The sequence below is a fragment of the Protopterus annectens genome, chromosome 3.part1 (genome assembly GCF_019279795.1).
Source record: "Protopterus annectens isolate FY-2018-M chromosome 3.part1, PAN1.0, whole genome shotgun sequence".
NCBI classification, from domain to species: domain Eukaryota; kingdom Metazoa; phylum Chordata; order Ceratodontiformes; family Protopteridae; genus Protopterus; species Protopterus annectens.
The window spans coordinates 1,672,325,080-1,672,344,736 of NC_056732.1; the positions used below are offsets into that span (position 1 = coordinate 1,672,325,080).

At 40.5% G+C, this 19,657-nt stretch overlaps 1 protein-coding gene across 2 annotated transcripts in view; it reads right to left on the minus strand.

The window, feature by feature from the left end:
• The window catches only part of MROH1 (maestro heat like repeat family member 1), a 2,449,684-nt gene that overhangs the window by 2,127,171 nt on the left and 302,856 nt on the right, over positions 1 to 19,657 (minus strand). For both annotated transcript variants that reach the window (XM_044067698.1, XM_044067696.1), the window contains exon 3: positions 4,634 to 4,765. In XM_044067698.1, the coding sequence (XP_043923633.1) occupies positions 4,634 to 4,765 (132 nt within the window). The remainder of the gene's footprint in view (positions 1 to 4,633; positions 4,766 to 19,657) is intronic.

Consider the following 19,657-nt stretch of genomic DNA (forward strand, 5'->3'; position numbering starts at 1 on the left):
GGGAACAGGTGCTTAATGCTCTCTCTAAACACCAAGAACACTGCATCAATGGGCCCAAACAAAACCCCAGGATGCCTTCTAAATAGCATGAAACATGACCTATCAGGGTCTCTGGAATTACTATTTAGCTGTAGCCTCCAAACACGCTCCATGCCTCAAGAATGGAGAAAGGCAACAGTCATCCCTCTGCACAAAGATGGGCCATCTACAGACCCTGGAAAGTACAGACCCATAAGTCTCACTAGTCTTATATGTAAAGCCATGGAAAGAATTATCATGGAGATGATCAACAGAGATTTAGTAAACCTCCAGACACTGGACCCAACCCAGTTTGGTTTCATCAAGGGAAGGTCATGCCTACTCAACCTGGTGGACTTCTTTGAGAAGGTCACAAAAGCAATGAATGAGGGCAAAATAGTTCACACTGCCCACCTTGACCTGGCCAAGGCATCTGACACAATAGTGCACTTGGGCATTGTTGACAAACTCAAGAGGTTAGGTAAAAACTCATGTGTCACCCAGTGGATAGCTAACTGGCCCACAGACCGGACCCAGGAAGTTATAATTGGAGAGTCCACTGCTACAAAGAGGCCAGTCACAAGTGGAGTCTCTCAGGGATCAGTCCTTGGACCGCTCCTTTTTGGCACTTACTTCTCAGAGGTCAAGGCCAATGTCAGTGGTCTCTGGCTGACTATATCTGCAGATGATCGCAAAATACTGACATAAATGTTCTACAGGAGGGACTGACACAGACAAACAACTGGTGTCAGAGTCATGGACTAAAACTAAATGTCAAGAAATGCATAATAGTATCCTTTGGGAAGTCATCCATCCCTGCTGTTATACTGACAACACACCCCTTAGAGTTGACCCAGTAGTCAGGGACTTGGGGACACGCACAGAAAGTATTCTAGCCTTTGGTCATCACGTGTCTACAGTGGTGAGGAAATCATTCTATACTGTGCAACTTATAAACAAAGGTATTAGCATCCAAGTCCAAGGAAGTCATTGTTCCACTGTATTCGGCATTCATCAGACCTATCACTAAGTACAATGCCCCCTTTGGTATGTACCTAACCAGGCATACTTTACATCTGGAATGTCCACAGAGGTTTCTCAGAAGAATGCAGGGCACAAGTAATATGTCCTATGCAGACTGCCTCAAGGCCCTATTCCCTGTATTCTGTCTCCTACAGGCTTCTGAGGAGACATCTATGCCTGCCATACAGGGCATTGTCAGACCCCACTCTGATGGACCTACTGCATATTCACAAAACAAACAGTACCAGAATTACCCACTCTAAAGACTTAAACTTTGCCTGTGATATAAACAGGACCTGCTGGAGAGATAGGTATGCATGCCAGTGACTACTCAGTCTATGGAACAGGTTCCCCATCCATGTGAAGCAGAGTTCCTCCCCAATCCAATTGAAGTGCAACTTGGACAATTGGATGGGAAACTGGAAATTCATCCTTGGTTTGGCACCTATGTCTCTAATGGACAAAGGTAACCTGTAAATGGTTCACCTCCCAGACACGTACTTAAACTTATCAAGGGTATCAGAACTCGTCAGAGATTTGGAATTCATAGCTAGGCTTAAGGCCCTTGTGGTTGGTCGTTAGTCTAGTAAACACCTATGAACCTAAAGTCCGACTTAGGATCATTCCTTTGAAACATAGGAATAGGAGAAACTAAATATGTTTCAGATCCTGGAACTCTGTCTTCTTCCTGTACAGACTTGAACAAATCTGCAGCAGCAGTACCAAACAAGCACTTGTTATCCAGAGAGGCATCCATCACCTTTGTTTTAATGTCATCAGGCAAAGGTTGAAGATGTAGCCAGGAATATCTCCTCAGTACAGAACCAGAAGCTGTGGCTTTGGACAAGAATCTGCTGCATCATAACTGCTCTTAATGGAGTGTCTAGCTACCTGAGAGAAAGTCCCCAACAGGGACAAGACAGAAGTCTTAACCTCAGAATCAGAAAGTTCAGCTAAAGTTTGGGAAAGCTGGGCCAGGACCTACTTGGTCATGTAAATCTGATAATTTATGGCTCTGAAGGGAAGGGTGGCTTAAGTGGAAACCTTCTTGCCCAGCATTTCCATAGTCCTACTGTCTATCAGAGGGAAGAAGCTTAGTGGAAGGCAGTAGTTTGGAAAGCTTATCAGAAGCCACAGAAACTACAGAGAGATCAGCAGAACAGCACTTGTATAAATGTTTGCAGTCCTCTGGCACCTTACGAAATAGTCAGAGGATTGGGAATCTGAAGCCTGTGAAGCAAAGAAAAAGGTAGGCAAAACAGGAGGTACAGCAGAAGGTGTAAAGGGAATCCATCTGAAGGAGCTCATAGCATCTCTTGTGCACATCAGGCACCAGAGAGCAATCCCATTTGAAATACTCCATTCAACATTACAATAGTATCCTCGAGAGAGAGCTTTTCAACAGGAGAGTGTGGGCTGGTGGATTCCTCCTCCTCACAGTCACAGCCTAAAGGAGAAGGAATCTGTGTGGAGTAGGCCAAGGAGTCTTCATCAGAATCTACCTCTTTATCCGAGGAATCCTGATCTCTAACCCTTTTGATAGGGGAATATGACCAAGGAGGAGCTGGAACAGTGACACCCCCCCTCCTGAGGCTGCTTCAGTACCATAAGGCCTTAAACAGGCTCAGGGTATAATTCTGTCAATCATTCTGAGGGTCTTTGAGAGCAAGAGATAAATGCTTTGTTTTTTGTTTATTTTTTAAATGGAGATCTGCCTTATGAAAGGTAGAAAGCCCAGATGTAGGCCTGCACTCCACAATCATTCTCGGCACTTCCTCCCTCACTAATATCCATAGAATAACACTAGGCCTTTCTGTAATCACAAACCAAGGTTCTCCCTGGACATTTGTGAAAGATGCCTGCAACGTCTCCAAGGATGTGCGAGCAGCAGAATACATAATCTCTGAACAGGACACAGCAGAGGAATCAGACTCTGGAACTGGGTGAACCTCCAGGCCTTCATTAGTCTCAAGGGAGATGTCTGATAAGGAAGGCGCAGCCAAAGAACCCAACCTAGCAGTCTTGGCCTCCTCTTTGTTGGTGGCTGTACTTTAGCTCTAGAAGCTCCTTCTATCGAGCCCTGAGCCAAGTGTTTAAGACACTGATTCTCTAAATACATTTAGAGGGAGGAAAGGCAACTTTTCAGTGTTTTAGGGACAAAGGCCTGACAAATACTGCAAGATGTATGGTCATGAGCAGCCCCCAAGCAAAACAAATACTGCTTGTGGCAATCTTTATAAGGAATTTGTCTCCCACAATTGCATTTCCCCATTCTGGATGACATTAACCACAAATATAAACAAAGCAACCAAATAAAAGAAAAACGCCCCCAACAGGACACTTCTCTGAGTCAAAGTACACCAGTACAACACAAGAACAACTCTGGTGATCAGACCAACGATCACAGGATGGTGTTCAGACTGGCGGCAAAGAAGTTCCAAGGAAGGCACAGCTGGACATCCCTTTTATGCCCTATGCTATGCAAGCAATAGACTAGTGATATATGGCATACCCTGCAGCAACCTAAAGCATTGGTATACTGGCAGGACGTCAGGTCACCTTGCGAGCTACATCCCCATATATTAAGAATATTGCAGCAGTGAATGAAAGGACATCTGCTGATGTGGGAAAGAAGGTCCAACAGGTAACATCACTTTACCAATGCCATCAGTTCATGCGTATGAAGATCAATCAAGGGTGTGTGTGTGTGTGTGTGTGTGTGTGTGTGTGTGTGTGTGTGTGTGTGTGTTGGTGGGGGGGTACAACAGAAACAGTGCTGACTTTACATTTACCATGTGGTTAACAGAATCTATAACAGGGTGGAACCATACACGACATGTCTACTTCACATTAAATGTTTTGCAAACTAGAGGATTGCTGACTGGTGATGGAAAGAGACAGTACATTATTTATATTTCTACTGTTAACAGTTACATAACAACACTAACACTGAACTTGGATACAGAACTGACAGCAGGGATTACTTACATTTAATTATAGTGCAAACACTATGATAATTGCCTCCTGAAGTGTGGATATGAAAACCCACAATCCCCTTGTTATAACCCATGGTTAAAGAAAGTAATGCTAGTCCCTGGCTGATTTTTTATTTTTTTTTTTTGCAGTATGCATTGCAATTTCATCAGAAAGCCTTAACAGATTAGGCTGAAACCTTTATTAGCATGTGCGACGTATAGTCTAGTCAGCAAGGTGCACATGCCATATGGCAAATTGTTGGTCCCTCATAAATGGCACTGTTCTGCAAATATTATGCATTTCAGCTACAACTTAGTATAGTGGTCTCAGAACTGGTATAATATTTTACAAATTAATCACTGTTGACCACAGCATGCAGCTGGACATTTGAGGGCATTAGCAGCAGCAAGACGGAAAGTAATCATTAATAAAGACCAATTCCAAAACTGCCAGTCACACTTACCTGCCAGCAAACTGTTACAAATAAGAGGCATTATGTTACACAGCAGGAATACAGCAGTTAACAGGACTGAAAACTTGCTTCAAAGATAGAAGTATCACATTTCTGACTACAGCAATTTATAGGCTAAAGAGTTCCATTATCTTAAGTAGTCACCTTAGATTTGGTCATCTCATCAGAGGCCAAGGAGATGACATTCTTGGCACAGACTTGATCGATGTTGTTAATCTTATCCTTCACTACTGTCTCCATTGTCTGCAGGATAATTATTCGATGCCCTTGGGCCAGCTGAAATAGAAAAATAATAAATATACAAATAAAGTAAGCACATGTTACGGTTCACCTCCCTACAAAACCATAAAAGACAGATTACCAATAAAGACAGGGTCTACCACTATCCTTACCTGCTGGATAAAAAGAACCCAGCTTTTTCAATTGAATGCCTTTACCTTTCTCCTTGTCATGATTTTCCATGCCAGTCCCATTTATGTGAACTCTGACACATCTGCTTCCATCATGTATGTTGTCAGCTGGTTTCTTGCACTCACTTATTTCAACGTTTTTGGATTGTGCCTTTTGCTGCTGATTTCTAGCTTTGTGTCAAACTCCATGCAACTAAGCTTCTTTTCCTGAAATATGCTGCAGTGTCTTTCAAAAGGCTCTTAGGAGTCTTTCAATCTCTCTTATCTCACTCCATCGGCTCCCTATTGCAATTCCAAGATCCATAACAGAATCTCACAATTACAAAAAACAGCCAAATTAAACAAAGAATGCCAATAGTTATTCTTTTTTTGCAAGGACGGTGAGCAAGCCCCACACACTCACTACTTATACTAACTCTGAGATCACCACATCTAAAAGAAATGAGAATACTCCAAGACCTAGCAGTCCCACACTAGGTATATGCAAATTCCCTTTTTTGCATAGTCTGTCTCACTCTTCTGAGATAAACATTTACAGCTCTCAGAATTTAAAATTATTACCACTCCATCACTTTTATACCCTTTACTAACATTTAATTATTTTACTCAATTTAATTAATGTGAACTAGACTATCCTAGAACTCTTTCAGCCACAACCAAGGCCACAAGGGCAAAAATAAATTTAACATCTATGGACATTAAGCAAACAGTCAAACAACACGCTTTTTGGGAGATGGGAAGGAACTGGAGAAACCCCACAGTTTAGGACTTTTTTGTGTGTGTGTGTGTGTGTAACAAAACAAAAACTGTCGAGCCTTTTCTTGCTGTAAAAAAGGAAACTTGCCAGGCCTTGTACAGTTGTAAAGAGTGGGGACTCACCACTCCAACTGGAGAACAAACATTCTCCAGCAGGGTATTTTAATTCACAGGTAATGCATGTTGAAAAATGAGTCTGCCACATCACAGCAGCATATTAAGCTGCCATGGAGATCAGACTGTAACGGAGATAATGTCCTCCACTATTTTACACTCACAAAGTAGTGCATATGTAAGATATGTAAAATTAAAACAAAAAAATTATAAGAAGTGTGTATATCTGTGTGTGAGTATGCCTGCATGAAAGTCAGATCGACTGATCCATTATTTTACATTCGCTAAGCAGTTCTTTTGCTGTGTAGTGAATGTAAATTTAAAACAAAATGGATAATTAAAAAATTAAAAAAGTGCGAGCTTGTATGAGTCTGTTTAGGTTTCTCTCTGCGTGTGTAAGTTTATGGGTGCTTGCATACATAAAAGCGGGAGAGAGAGATAGAGACAGAGAGACGTGATGCAACTCACCTAAAATTACGAGGTATGCATACTGTTCAACCTCTTAGCTCAAGAATTCTGGATAAATAATGGGGGGGGGGACAAAGACTCAAAAATACAGACACATTTTAAATACTTCTCTTTTAAAATTAGAAAGTTACTATAATGACAAGATTTATGTTAATATGCATTTTCAACAGGACATGAAGTCCATGCCTATCACGTCAGGGACACCAGATTTTGACTCAAATTTTAGCTCTGTCCCCCCTCAATCCCTCCTAAAACTGGTGACTTTTAAAGAAAAGGTGCTGAATTATTTAAGCAATAACCGACGACGTGGTGTGGTATATTGAAGATTTACCCACGGTTGGTGTGGTTTAATCATGAGGGCGAAGCCCGACTGATTAAATAAAGCCATCCATGGGTAAATTTCAATAAACCACAACCAAGGAGGCAGTTACTGCTATTATACAATGACATTATTTAAGAAAAAAAAACAACTTATTTTTCTTAAATAATGTCTTTGTATAACGGCACATTACTGTTCTTCCGCTGGTTGTGGTAGACTGCTTCCTTGTTCTGATGTACTGCATATGCATATGTGACTTGCGTCCCATGCATACCCAGTACATCAATGCTTTGAAACGGAAGCAACGGAGAAAAGAAAGTCTCCCGTTGCTCCGTTTTTTTTCTTTTTTATTTGTTAAAAAAAAAATGTATTTAGCACTTTATACCAATGGAAAAAATTCCGGGCGACCGGACCTTTTTCTGTTGGTATATTGTGGGATTTACAATGGGCACGCTGGCGAATCAGCGTGCACGTTTTGGAATATTAATAGGGGATCATTGTAAAATATGTAACAAACAGAGTTATACACTTTTTTTTACTTCAGAATATGTATATAATTAGAATTCTCTTATTCTGCCAATGTCTCAAGTTAACAGTAATAAAAGTGTCCCTGATTATAGTATATACTACAGCAAGTTTGAAACAGTAGGCAGAGGAACTGCTTTGCATCAAAAATATTATATTTTATACATATATAACTTAAAAAAGTACAAAATAGTTTAACAAACAGCCAATAACCTAAGCATATGCGCAATAACACACACTGGAGGCATTACTGCTTACTTAACGGCAATTTCCATCTGTGTGCTCTAAGTGAAAACAATGCTAAAGTTTATTTATGCCAAGGTTTTATTCATTTAGAATACTTTTTGCAGTTTTGGTATTAGAGAAGCTACTCTGCTAGTGTTCGCAGTGTCTTATTGCTGCACATCTTAATACAGAGGGTTTCCTGACTGGTTGTTGACTTAAACTTGCAGTCCTGCACTGTACAGCACAGTAAAAACCAGTCAAGTTTGTAAAAGTTTAGCTCTCTAGGAGAAAAGCTATGTGGGCAGCAACTCCCTTCTGCAACTGCTTAACCTGTTCTAAGCCAGAGTTCTGAAATATGCAAAAATAATGAAAACATGCACCATTATATCAAAGAAGGCTTGGATCAAACAGATTATCTGACACAGGCCAAAAGATTTAGAGGTTCACAAACTGCACAAGAACTTGTTACCAAAAAGAACTGTCTCCACTGGCAGAAATGAACCTAGTAACCTGAAGGAATTTCAAAACTCCTGCAGAATGTGTACAGAGATCAACATTCTTACTGACCCAACAATCTCATCAGATGCAACCTGATGTCTCCCGAACAGAACATCTCTGTCTTAGTTTGGGTAGCATCTATGGGAACAAATAATGAGACACCAGAAAATACTGCATTCTCAGTAACTAAGGGACAAGATTAAGTTTTGGTGTTTTTTCTAAGTTCAGTGTCCATGCCAAATCAGCTTGGCTGCAGGAACCATGACATGAGAACAGCTGCATTTCCCTTTACAGTAAACAGTACAACTTCTGGAGCAAGATGATCTGAATTAAATGCTTCACCAACCAAGTTCAAAAATAGCACTACAAACGTAGCTTGTAATCCTTCAATTTTATATGTGCTGAAATGTGAACTTCTACCAAGATGATGATGTCATCAATGGCCATGCTAGCTGTGCAAAAGTGAAAGTCAACATTGTCCCTTATGAGTCTTAAGTACCATGTTATAGGCTAGTTGTCTGACCTCTCCTGCAGAGGATTCAGGCTTTAGTTCCTCCTGCAGAGTTAGCAAACTTACCTCAGCCCAAAAAGATTTATGTGAAGCTCCCACTTCAAGTGATTTCACTTCTGTACAGAGATGATACGTGAGCTCTCCCAGGTGTACCAGCTTCAAATAGCTCTAAAGCTACTGACAAATCAGAGAACAATCAATGTAACAAAATGTATACATGGGCAAACCTAGGAGAGAATGAAAACCATGGCCATCATCAGCACAATGAAATACAGAAAGGTGCGAGACTCCACCTACCTCTGATCTGTCACTCAAGATGCCAACTTCTTGATTTCTTCAACCCACTTTTCAGGTACAAAGCACCAGCTCAAGATATGTCCAGATCCACCCCAATGAAGATAATCTCTGAATTGAAGTCAGACAGATGACTCATAACAGTTTACTGTGATTCCATGGGACAACAACCATAGCAGAGCCCTCAAAAGGGCATCTACATGGAAAGTCTCTGATGCAGCCAGTCCTGAAGTAAGGGGACACCAAGAAGATCCATCATTTCTGGAGTATCTACCACCACTGACTCCGGCCATGTTACTGAGAACATCTGAAGCAGACATTTGGCCAAATGGGAGCAACTAAAAGGAAAGGGGAGCCATCACATGTGAGTTCCCATCCAATAAGGCATAAAGTACCTATTATATCCACTGACACCACCTAGACTCCTCATAGAGGCACAACCACCTGGTGTCATCATCTGACACTAGGTACTGCAAGATACCAGACAGAGAGCACTTAGTAATGCACATGAAGAATTGCTGTATATGAACTATTTGGTGTCAAAATCAAACATTCAGTGTTATGTGGTAAGGGTTAGGACCAAAACTGACCAACACATTTGTGCCTGTGGAATGTTCACTAGCCCAAAGCTGGTTCCCAGACCTATGACGAGGTTCTGCCCTTATCAAGCTGCATTAAAATCTGTTCCTGTATAATGCAGGCTTTGATGTGAAGCAGTACTAAGGATGTCAGCTCTGGCAGATGTCTGTATGCACTTTTAGCTTGGTAACAAAGCTTTCTTACACATCATTTTATGGCATGGATGTCAGCTTATGACGTGTTCTTACAATTAACTTATCTGTCACACTTTCCTGGTCTTACTTTTGACCATTGATCACCAAAGGAGATTTATGTTGTACTTAACCTTTTCCCTCAATGTTGCTCTTTCTCAGAGATGCTCCTCTGTAACAGGAGATGTAAAGGGGGTTTTCTCTGAACAAAACTGCACAGTGGTATAATTTTCTTAATCGCTATCATCCATCCATTTCTATGGGGGCTTTTTGTACTAAAACTTGCACAATAATTAGCTACTTGTGATGTGATTCAAAAGTAACTCTAAGTGACACAAAACTAAACACATGTCCTGTTTTATCTAGGGCCACTGGTGGAAAGGGTTTGATTCCAGACTGTAATGCTTACAAATCTGGGTATAGCCAGTGGGCCTGGGTATTAGAGACACCAGATAAGAAGATTATAATTAACAGCCAAAACTAGTTCACTTATCTCAATGGAAAGGAGCAGGGTGTGCTCTACTCAGGTAGAATCAGAGAATACAGACTTCCTAACAAAAAGTTCACATCACCCATAAGAAGGCATACACATGATGTAGACAAACAACTTACTAATGTTCACTGCAACTGCTAGGATTCATTTGTAATGAAAATGAATAAGGCAGGATAACACAAAGGAAAAGAAAACTGTTCCCTACCAAAAATGATACCAGAGATTTCTGCAGAAAGAACAAAGATAAAAAATAAAAACACATTACATGTCGTAGCTACAATAAAGGAAATTAATGACTTTAACCACCCCTAATGGAGAGAAATAGCCATACAAACAGTAATTACAGAAAACACAGTACTCTAACAAAAACGTTTGAAAGCCGCAACACAAAGCGATGAATGCAAGCTGCAATCTTGTTTCACTACAACTAAGCAAATAACGCTTGCATGTCAGCTGCAGACCTTGAGAAAGATGATATTACAGTAGGAAGAACTCTGACATTGCTGGAATAAGCAAGCAAAAGACAAAGAATAGAAATGTCCAAGTGTTACATTACTGCAGCAGTATTCTTTGAACAAAGATGTACTCTTCTCTACCTAATGATCACTATTCTAGAACTTACACAAATTTAAATGTACTCACTGATGACAAAAAGATGTACTTTATACAGAAACAGCTGAGCAGGTTCAGATTCTGGCACCAAAGGTTCAAAGCAAAGGAGGACAAATTCATATTAAAAAAAAAAAAAAAAAAAAAGTGAATGTCCCAGCTGGGGAAGGTGCACCCGAGGAGCACTTTTTATTGAGTGGTACCAATGGCTACGACAGGGCAGTGGAAAGGAGTAACAGGATGCAGGTGAAGGGCATCATCAAGACAAATGCCACTTCTGTGCACAGCCACTATGGTCCTCCTCCATTTCAAACACTTTTGAATTCTGAAGATCAAACCTTCTGAATGGAGCTGACAGTTTGTTTAAATCTTTATTGTACAATAAAAAGCTTTTGGGGGGATAAAAGCAAAAAACTAAGATTAAAATAATGCATCTTTCTCCCAAAAAAATACTCAATGACAGTGGAGCATGATACGACATTAAACATAGCTGCTGAAACTAAAGAAGGAATACAGACGAGGAAACGAACTCTGCAAATAGCTAGATTTACATATAAACAAGTTTCAAAGGCATAACAAAATACATGACTGATATGTAATAGGATACAGAAAGCAAATGCTAAAAATAATTTCTTAAAAACTGCCAAGAAGCTCTTGTTATGCAATAACTGCATTGCACCTGATATACATATATTTCTCAGTGGAATATGCAGTTGTATAACAGAATACTCTGACTAGCATTTCACATTAACCTTCTGATTCCATTCCGGTAAAACAAGAAGCATTTGTTCTTATTCACACTCCAAAAGTTTTGTCCATGTTTAAAAACAAAACAAAGAAAAAAAAACATTACCTACCCCTGTCACAACACTCACTGGCCACAGAGGTGATACAGCCTGGATCTACACTACGGAAATGTATCCGCTGCATTCATGCTTCGACTAACACAAACTAACAGGGTGCCTACAAGTTCCCAATCCATGCTGTTGCTATCACCTTTTTTTCTGTAAACTTTCTTAGAAAGGGCTGGGAAGGAAATTAACAAGGATCCTGTTCAAGCTCAATCACACAAACGCTTCTTGGCCTAAACATTTCATACATTATACAAGGCCATAAATCAAGCAGATGGACCAGTGACATACAGCTGATGGTCATCATAACTCAATTCCCAAATAAATTGCTGTAGTCCCACTTTTTTTATTTAAAATATGATGCTTAAACATCTACGTTTTTATAATACACACACAAATAATAAAATTCAGCAGTACAACTTACCTGTTACATGCATATTTTTAATAAAAGCTGTAGTGATATGCATGTTCCAGTTGCAGGATGTAGGCATTTGATGCCTTAAAAGAAACCTACCTTTAAACCTAGACAATGAAATGACAGGTCATTCAAACCGCTGTTGTTACTGCCTGTACTTCCTCCTGAATCTTGGCCGGACAAAAAGAGTGCCGCCACACATACATGGTTAAAGATCTACTTGAGACAGTCAGCCAGTACTTCCAACATTTGGTCAACTCAAGTTCACTTCACTAATGCTTGAGATGCTCACGGTTTAGATCCCAGTTTTGCCATTTGAGTGTGGTCAACCATACCCCACACCTCCACAAATATGCCACTCCACTTATCCAAGGTAGTCATCTGTTAACAGTAGGTTACAGATTCTGTTTCATCTTCACAGCTGTACATCTGGGGTTACTGAAGCACACCTCTGCTTGGCAGCTGTACATCTGGGATTACTGAAGCACACCTTTTCTTGGCAGCTGTACATCCTGGGTTACTGAATCACACCTCTGCTCGACAGATTTAGCTCCATTTTTTGTTCCGAGAAACAAGGCGCACAAACTTTGGAAAATGACAGCTCTACCACACTTAATCAGGGAAGCAAAAAGTTACCCTAGGGGGTACTGCTACTCAGAACTTTAAGCCAATCTCATGGGACTTCCCATACACTTTCCTAGTCAGAAACCAATTTAAAAAAAACATGAAAGAAGGTCACTTTTTACCCCTCATAAGCTAAAAGTGGGAACCTGAAGCTGTCTCTCACAGAGTTCACACGTTAATAGACTCCAAACACCAGCACATCTGCTACAGTTACAGCAGAGGACATACAAAACCAAGTTATACAACTGCTTAAGTGCTCAAACTGGCTAATGGCTTAGCTCATCTGTAAAGACATAGTCACACTGAGAAAATCAATGCAATCAATCTTACAGCAGCAAAAACACAGGAGTAACATAAAACTATTTATTTCTATTGGTTACTGGGAAAGGCCAACTGACCCTACTCAAAGGCCCCTTTTTAATGGCGGCCAAGGGAGAAAGGCTTCAAGCTTACTGTTCCCAAATACTCACTAATCTAAATACATCCCTACTTACCAAACCCAAACTTGAATCAACCTATCACACGATTGCAAGATTTGCTGCTCAACAAACATATTAATCTCATCACTGTCTCTCCCTAAAATACCTAAACTGGCTAGAACTACCTTCACCTGCTTCTTCAAACTCAGCTGCAAATCATTCACTCCATTATATATTAGCCAGCTTTCTGCCCTGCCCTATCACCACTCATCTCTCACTATTGTCCTGCCAGGCATCTCTGAAGCACAACCCAAGATTTGCTAAATGTTCACAAACCAAATTCCAAGGCAGGCTGCAATTTATACAGCTATCATCCCTCTATTGAATGGAACAAACTCCCACTAGAAATAAGGAACCTTAACTCACCCCATACAATTTAAATTAGCTACCAAAGACTACTTTAAAAAAAAAACTGGACCTGCCACTGTTCACAACTACCTTGACCACAACCAACTCACTTTGAACTGTAAAACAATTACACACCACCCAATATAATAACTTACTCCCTTTACTTCCTAAGAAATTCTCCTAAAGTATTGTCTATACTCTGCTTAGTATTGTTAGACTGCCTAACCTACTGAAACTAAAACATTTAACTTCCTATGTTTTATACTTTTTATCTTTTTTGATTTGTATTGTTTAATCTTAACTACTTTACCAGAATGGTAACTTTTACATATATTTCTAGGAGTGTAATAACTGTTATTAAAATGTTTCCTATATTGGAGCTTTTCTCCCCAGGCCTCTGCTGAAAAAGGGCTTCAGCTCAGACGGACACTCCAGGTCAACAAATGTAAATTAAATAAATAAAATAAAGACAGAATGACAAAAACAGAACAGTAATAAACAGAACAGCAACAGAGTCATATTCTTGGTGACGAACACTTTTCTTTACAGTCAGAAATGCAGTTTCACGTCTGAAATGAGATTTTGTAAATGCAGTGAAGTGATAAGATTAATATAAGAAATAAAGTAATATTTGTAAGTTTCAAAAACAAGAATAAATATTACTAAACAGCTATAGTATTATTAACTCACAGGGCATATGCATAAGTGGATGTGGGAGAATAGAGGGCAAGAGAAGTGGGAGAGTTGGAGATCCTTGCAGAATGTCAATGAAGAGTCAGGAAATGTAGTGAGCTAAAAGAAATGCTGGTACACTGGAACAGAAGTTGGTATGTGGTTGTGGTAGACAGGGATTGATGGCGCATACAGTAAAACGTGGCCATGTCCGTTTGGTTTTTAGATAAGTTAATAGTATTGGCAAGTACCACATATGTTGTTTTAGGTTAAGTATCTAGTTGCTGTGTAAATGGTTTTCTGTTGTGGTACGATGTACAAATTTTGGAAAACTGTGCTTTTTTCCCCTTCTTTCCTTACAGTTTATAATACTGGAATGATATTAAGCTATGCTTCAAAAATTGACTGGAAGTTCCAGCAAACATCCCACTGTCACCCAAAAAACACCCTCGGATTTACAGCTGACAACAAAATATGCCCCAAAGTAAGTTGCAGATACAGCACTGGTGAAATGGACTCTCAGACCCTGGAGTAGATTGCATATCAAGCCTCAGCAAGACTGCATGCAACTAGTCATCAGCTTAAAAACAGGGGGTCTGTTTGCAAACAATGGTTGACATGCTGCCAATTTCAAAGAAAACAAAGAGTTGGTAACTTTTATATCTTTCATTTAAGAAATTCACAAAGAGGCTGCCTTCTGAGACACTGAAAAGACCGTCACAAATGGGGATACATTGTTAGCACCTTTCATCCTTTTACTAAAACATCTTCAGAAACAGTGATTAAAATGGCTGAATATTTCATTTCCAAGTTAAAAAGCAATGCTTATAAAAATCACATGACAATTGCATCCAATCACATTTAACCCATGAATGAAATTTATTCCTACAGTCACATGTTTACTAGAACCTATGGGCATGAAACATTTCAACAATGGAAAAGCTTCAATGAAAACAGGTTCTCTTAAAGAAACAATCCTAATGTAAGTAGGGAGTTATGGTTAACTGTAAAAATCTTTGATCTCCACCTCATATAAGACCAGATCTCCATGTGTTTACCAACTTAAAATGTTTTTTATTAGCATAGAAACTGTAAAACATTATATTTTCAGCATGTAAGGTTAAATTATGTACTTTTTGGAAGCTTTTTCATTGAGGAAATGTTTTACACCCATAGGTTCTAGTAAACATGTGACCATGGGAATTGATTTCATTCAAAGGTTATATGACTGGATGCACTTGTCAAGTGATTTTTATAAGCAGCAACAATAAAAAAGGAAAGGGCATTCTAGACTTCTGTCTAACAAATTTTATTTATTTATTTACATTTGCTTACCGGGAAATTCCAACTGGACACGGGTCCTTTTTCAGTGAAGGCCTGGGGAGAAAAGCTCATGAATATACATACAATAGCAAATAATACATACTGCAGCAAACATTAGCTACACATACAATATGAAGCATAGTAATGAACAGATGTATGTCTAGCTAAAGGCTAGGAATAAAGGTAGGATTGTATATAACAGACAGTACTAAGCTCAAACAGATACGGTTCTAAACTCGTATACCTAAATCTTATATGCAAATAATGCACTAAACTCAAGCAGATATAAAACAGAAGCCCCACATGAAGGTGGAACAAACTAGAAGGGCTAATGGGATGGAAGGGGAAGATAGAGGAGTTAGAGAGGAGACTGAGTGAGTAATATATGTGGTAGTGAGAGGAAGCTAGGCGCAAGACAGTTGGATATGTATTTGGAGTTGAGATAAAGTGAGGTAGTTAAGCATGTTATAACAGATCTGAGAGACTGAGTAAGGAGGGGAGGGGAGGGGAGGTTAAAGGGCGAGCCAGAGCCTGCAGAGGAAGGAATGCAATGATCAGACAGTGTGAGGCAAGGTGGCTAGGGGAGAGGAGAGGAAGGGGAGGTAAAAGGAGGGTTACTACACTCAGGATTGGTGCATGGGCATAACCAGAGACCTTTTAAGTGAGTTTTTAGTCCAGTGTTCAAGTGATTGCAAGAAGGTAGTGTGGTTATAGAGGGGGAAGATTATTCCATAATCTGGATATGACACAGGAGAATACTGCTTCTCCTGCTGAGTTCTTGGGTTTGGTCACTAGAAGTAGAGTTTTGCTGCTGGAGCGTAGAGGTCTAGTGGAGCAGTAGGGATGAAGAAGGGTTTGAAGGGATGGGACTTTAAGAGGGTGGTTTACTAACTTGTGGGCAAGGGAGAGTTGATTCAGGCAACGAAGGTGCAGGAGTTCAAGACAGTCAAGTTCTCTAAGTGAGATACAGTACTGGCTGTGATAAGATGCACCAGTGACAAACTTAGCAATTTTATTGTAGCAAGTCTTGAGCTTGCTTAGGTCTGTCTAAGGTACGTAAGCATAGGAGAGGCGTAGAGTAAAGTGGAGATTAGGTGGGAATTGGCAGCAGAAATTCAGGCTGTCTTGGTGAAGAATTGTTTGTTTCTGTACAATGCAACTATTTTTTGTGAACCTTTTTTATGGTAAGAGAAATGAGTGTCAAATCTGAGACGGCTATCAATTTCAACATCAAGTAGTTTGGTGTGTTCTGTTGGGAGATTATGGTATTGCCGTTGGCTAGAATATTAAAGTGGGGGCTAATTAGATTAGATTTAGTGGGTTGGAAGATAAGGAGTTTAGTCTTGCTCGGGTTGAGTAATAACTGGGCATTAGATAGCCAGTTTTCTTCAGTGTCCGCTACCATCAAATGACTTGATGGTAGCGGACACATGGTTTAGCAAGGAGGAGACAGTCACAAGATCACATACAAGAGTGGCCAACATGCAACTTAGGTAGACTTCCTCCTAGTAAAAAAGGGGCTCTGCGGTAGAATCCCAGATTGCAAAAATCACCTCCAGTGAACGTGAACCTACAACATACACTGCTGGGATATACAATCAGCTGCAAGCAGTGATTAGAGAAGGCATTAAGGTCAAAAGAAATTAGGCTGAAGACTTAGAAATTTACTGGAGTGAAAACACAAGAAAAAGAAATGCTCTGCTCTAGCACCCCAGTTACAGGAGTAAATAGGTGGAGTCATAGAAGAATGGCAGCATCTCAAAACAGCATGTGTGAGACTATAGAGCAGGTATAGGTTTCACAGGTGATTACTAGGCTAATGACCCCTAGGGGTACTTCTTTAAGCCTAGCCTTGCTTCCCAAATGCATCTGTCAGGCTGATACTCTAAAGTTGTTTTATGGGGTATATGTCCATGTGAAGCAGTTCCTCCATAACTCAATTCAAATGTTGACTTGACAATTGGATAGGGAATAGGAAATTCATTACTGGCTTGACACCCATGTCTATAATAGACACAGGCAACCTGTAAATGGCTCCTCTCTCAGCCCCTGCTTGTATATATGTTTCAACTCCCAAGCCTCTGCTTACACTTATCAAGGGTACCAGAACTTTCAGAGGTTTGGGATGCATGGCTAGGCTTAAAAAGACCTTTATGGGCATTAGCCTAGCAAGCACCTATGAAAGGTTTATATTAGAACATTGAAGTTTCAGAACTTCGAATGTTCTAATATCGACCCCTAGTAACCAAAAACTGATGACATCGAAAATTCAGAACAGCAAATTTTTTCCCTAGGAAAAAAATTTGCTGTTCCAAAACACATACACACAACACAAACACACCAAACAAACAGCAATCCACACACATACACCTAAAAGCTTACATCTAACCCTACACTAAACTGTACATACACCATTATCTACCTACTTACCTTAACCCAAACCCTAACCCCAAGGTTCGTCAATATCGTACACACACCTCACCCGCACCCTAACCCTAAACTCTCCTACCCCACCCTAACCCTTATGTCCACATATTCACACACTTACCTGACCCGCGCCCAAACCCTAACTCACCTAACCCACCCTAACCCTCACGTCCACACAATCGCAGACTTAACTGAACCCAACGCGTAACTTTCCACCACAGTGCTGAAAATAGCGAAGCGACAGGAATGGACAACCAAATTCTTTCCCTAAGGAAAAATTTGGTTTTCTGAAACTTCACTATTTTCAGCTTTCACTTATTAGTAGTCGATATTAGAACATTCGAAGTTCTGAAACTTCGATGATCTAATATAAACCCCCTGTGAACCTATGAAGATTCTGGGGTGGATGCTCAACCATTTATAGGTTACCTCTTTCTATTAGAGAGACAGGTGGCAGACCATGGGTACATTTCTGATTCCACACCCACAGGTACAAGATACATTTGAAATGGGTTAGAGAAGAGCTCTGCTTATCATGGATGGAAAGCCTACTAAAAAAGAAAAAAAAAACATCCTGGACTATAATGCTGACTGACACTGAAGGTTTGTAGGTCAATCACAAAAGAAGGCAACCACCAAATGTATCCAAGCTAGTTAAAACACTTTAATAACAATTGTTAAGCACTTTCATCCCAGTAATCACAAAAAAGGGGGACTTCATCAGAAAGGTTCAGTGCTAACTTTACCCCTCCTATCTCCCCCTAAACAGCCCATCTCTACACCAGAAGAATGCAAAGTTTCTGTAATCACGGCTGCACAGGTAAAAAAACGCACTCTCCAAAGCCAAGAACACAGCATCCATGGGACCTGACAACAACCCAGGCTGCGTTCTACATGAACTACAGAACGAACTGGCACCCCACCTAAGTACCATGTTCAATCATGGCCTCACCTCAGGCTATGTGCCCAATGAATGGCACACAGCAACTGTTATCCCACTCCACAAAGGGGGAGCCACCATGGACCCTGAAAACTACCGCCCCATTAGCCTGATGAGCCTGGTCTGCAAGGCTATGGAATGTATCATCATGGAACTTATAAACAATGACATTGGTAATCTCCAAACTCTGGACCCCACCCAGTTCGGGTTTATAAAAGGAAGATCATGTCTCCTAAACCTGACCAAAGCCGTACATGAAGGTAAGGTGATTCACACAGCCTATCTAGATCTCTACAAGACGTTCGACACCATCCCCCACTCTGGAATTATAGATAAACTCACTAAACTAGGTATAAATCTCTATTTCACAAGATGGGTTGCCAACTGGCTCACTGACGGAACAGACACTGTGAAAGCAACAGTCTCCAAATCAGACTTCAGACCAGTGACAAGTGGAGTGCCACAGGGTTCAGTCCTGGGTCCTCTCCTGTTTGGTATCTACTTCTCTGAAGTAAAGGCTAACACAGAAGGTCTTGGGCTAATGAAGCTCGCAGATGACTGCAAACTAGAAGCCATAATCAAAACCCCAAAAGATGTGGACATCCTACAAAAGGGCCTCGCTGAGACAGATACCTGGTGTCAAAGCCATGGCCTCAAGCTCAATGACAAAAAGTGCATTGTCATCCCTTTTGGTAAAAACTCTGTACCCATGAACTACCACATAGGCGGTAGTCTACTTAACACCGAAAGCGTGACAAGAGACCTTGGGATACAGGTGGACAGTAATCTCTCATTTAATAATCACATTGCCACAGCAGTCAGGAAATCCTTCTACATGGCACACCTCATCCCAAAAGGTTTCTCATCGAGGAAAAAAGAGGTCACTGTTTCCCTCTACTCGTCACTCATTAGACCCATTATAGAGTACAACGCCCCTTTTGGTATGTACCTCATAAGACATCTACAACAACTGGAAAGGCCACAGAAGTCCCTCACAAAGATGCCCTACACAGACAGTCTCACAAAACTGGAGCTTTACTCTGTTGCATATCGCCGACTCAGAGGCAATCTCTGCCTAACACACAAAGCTATGTTAA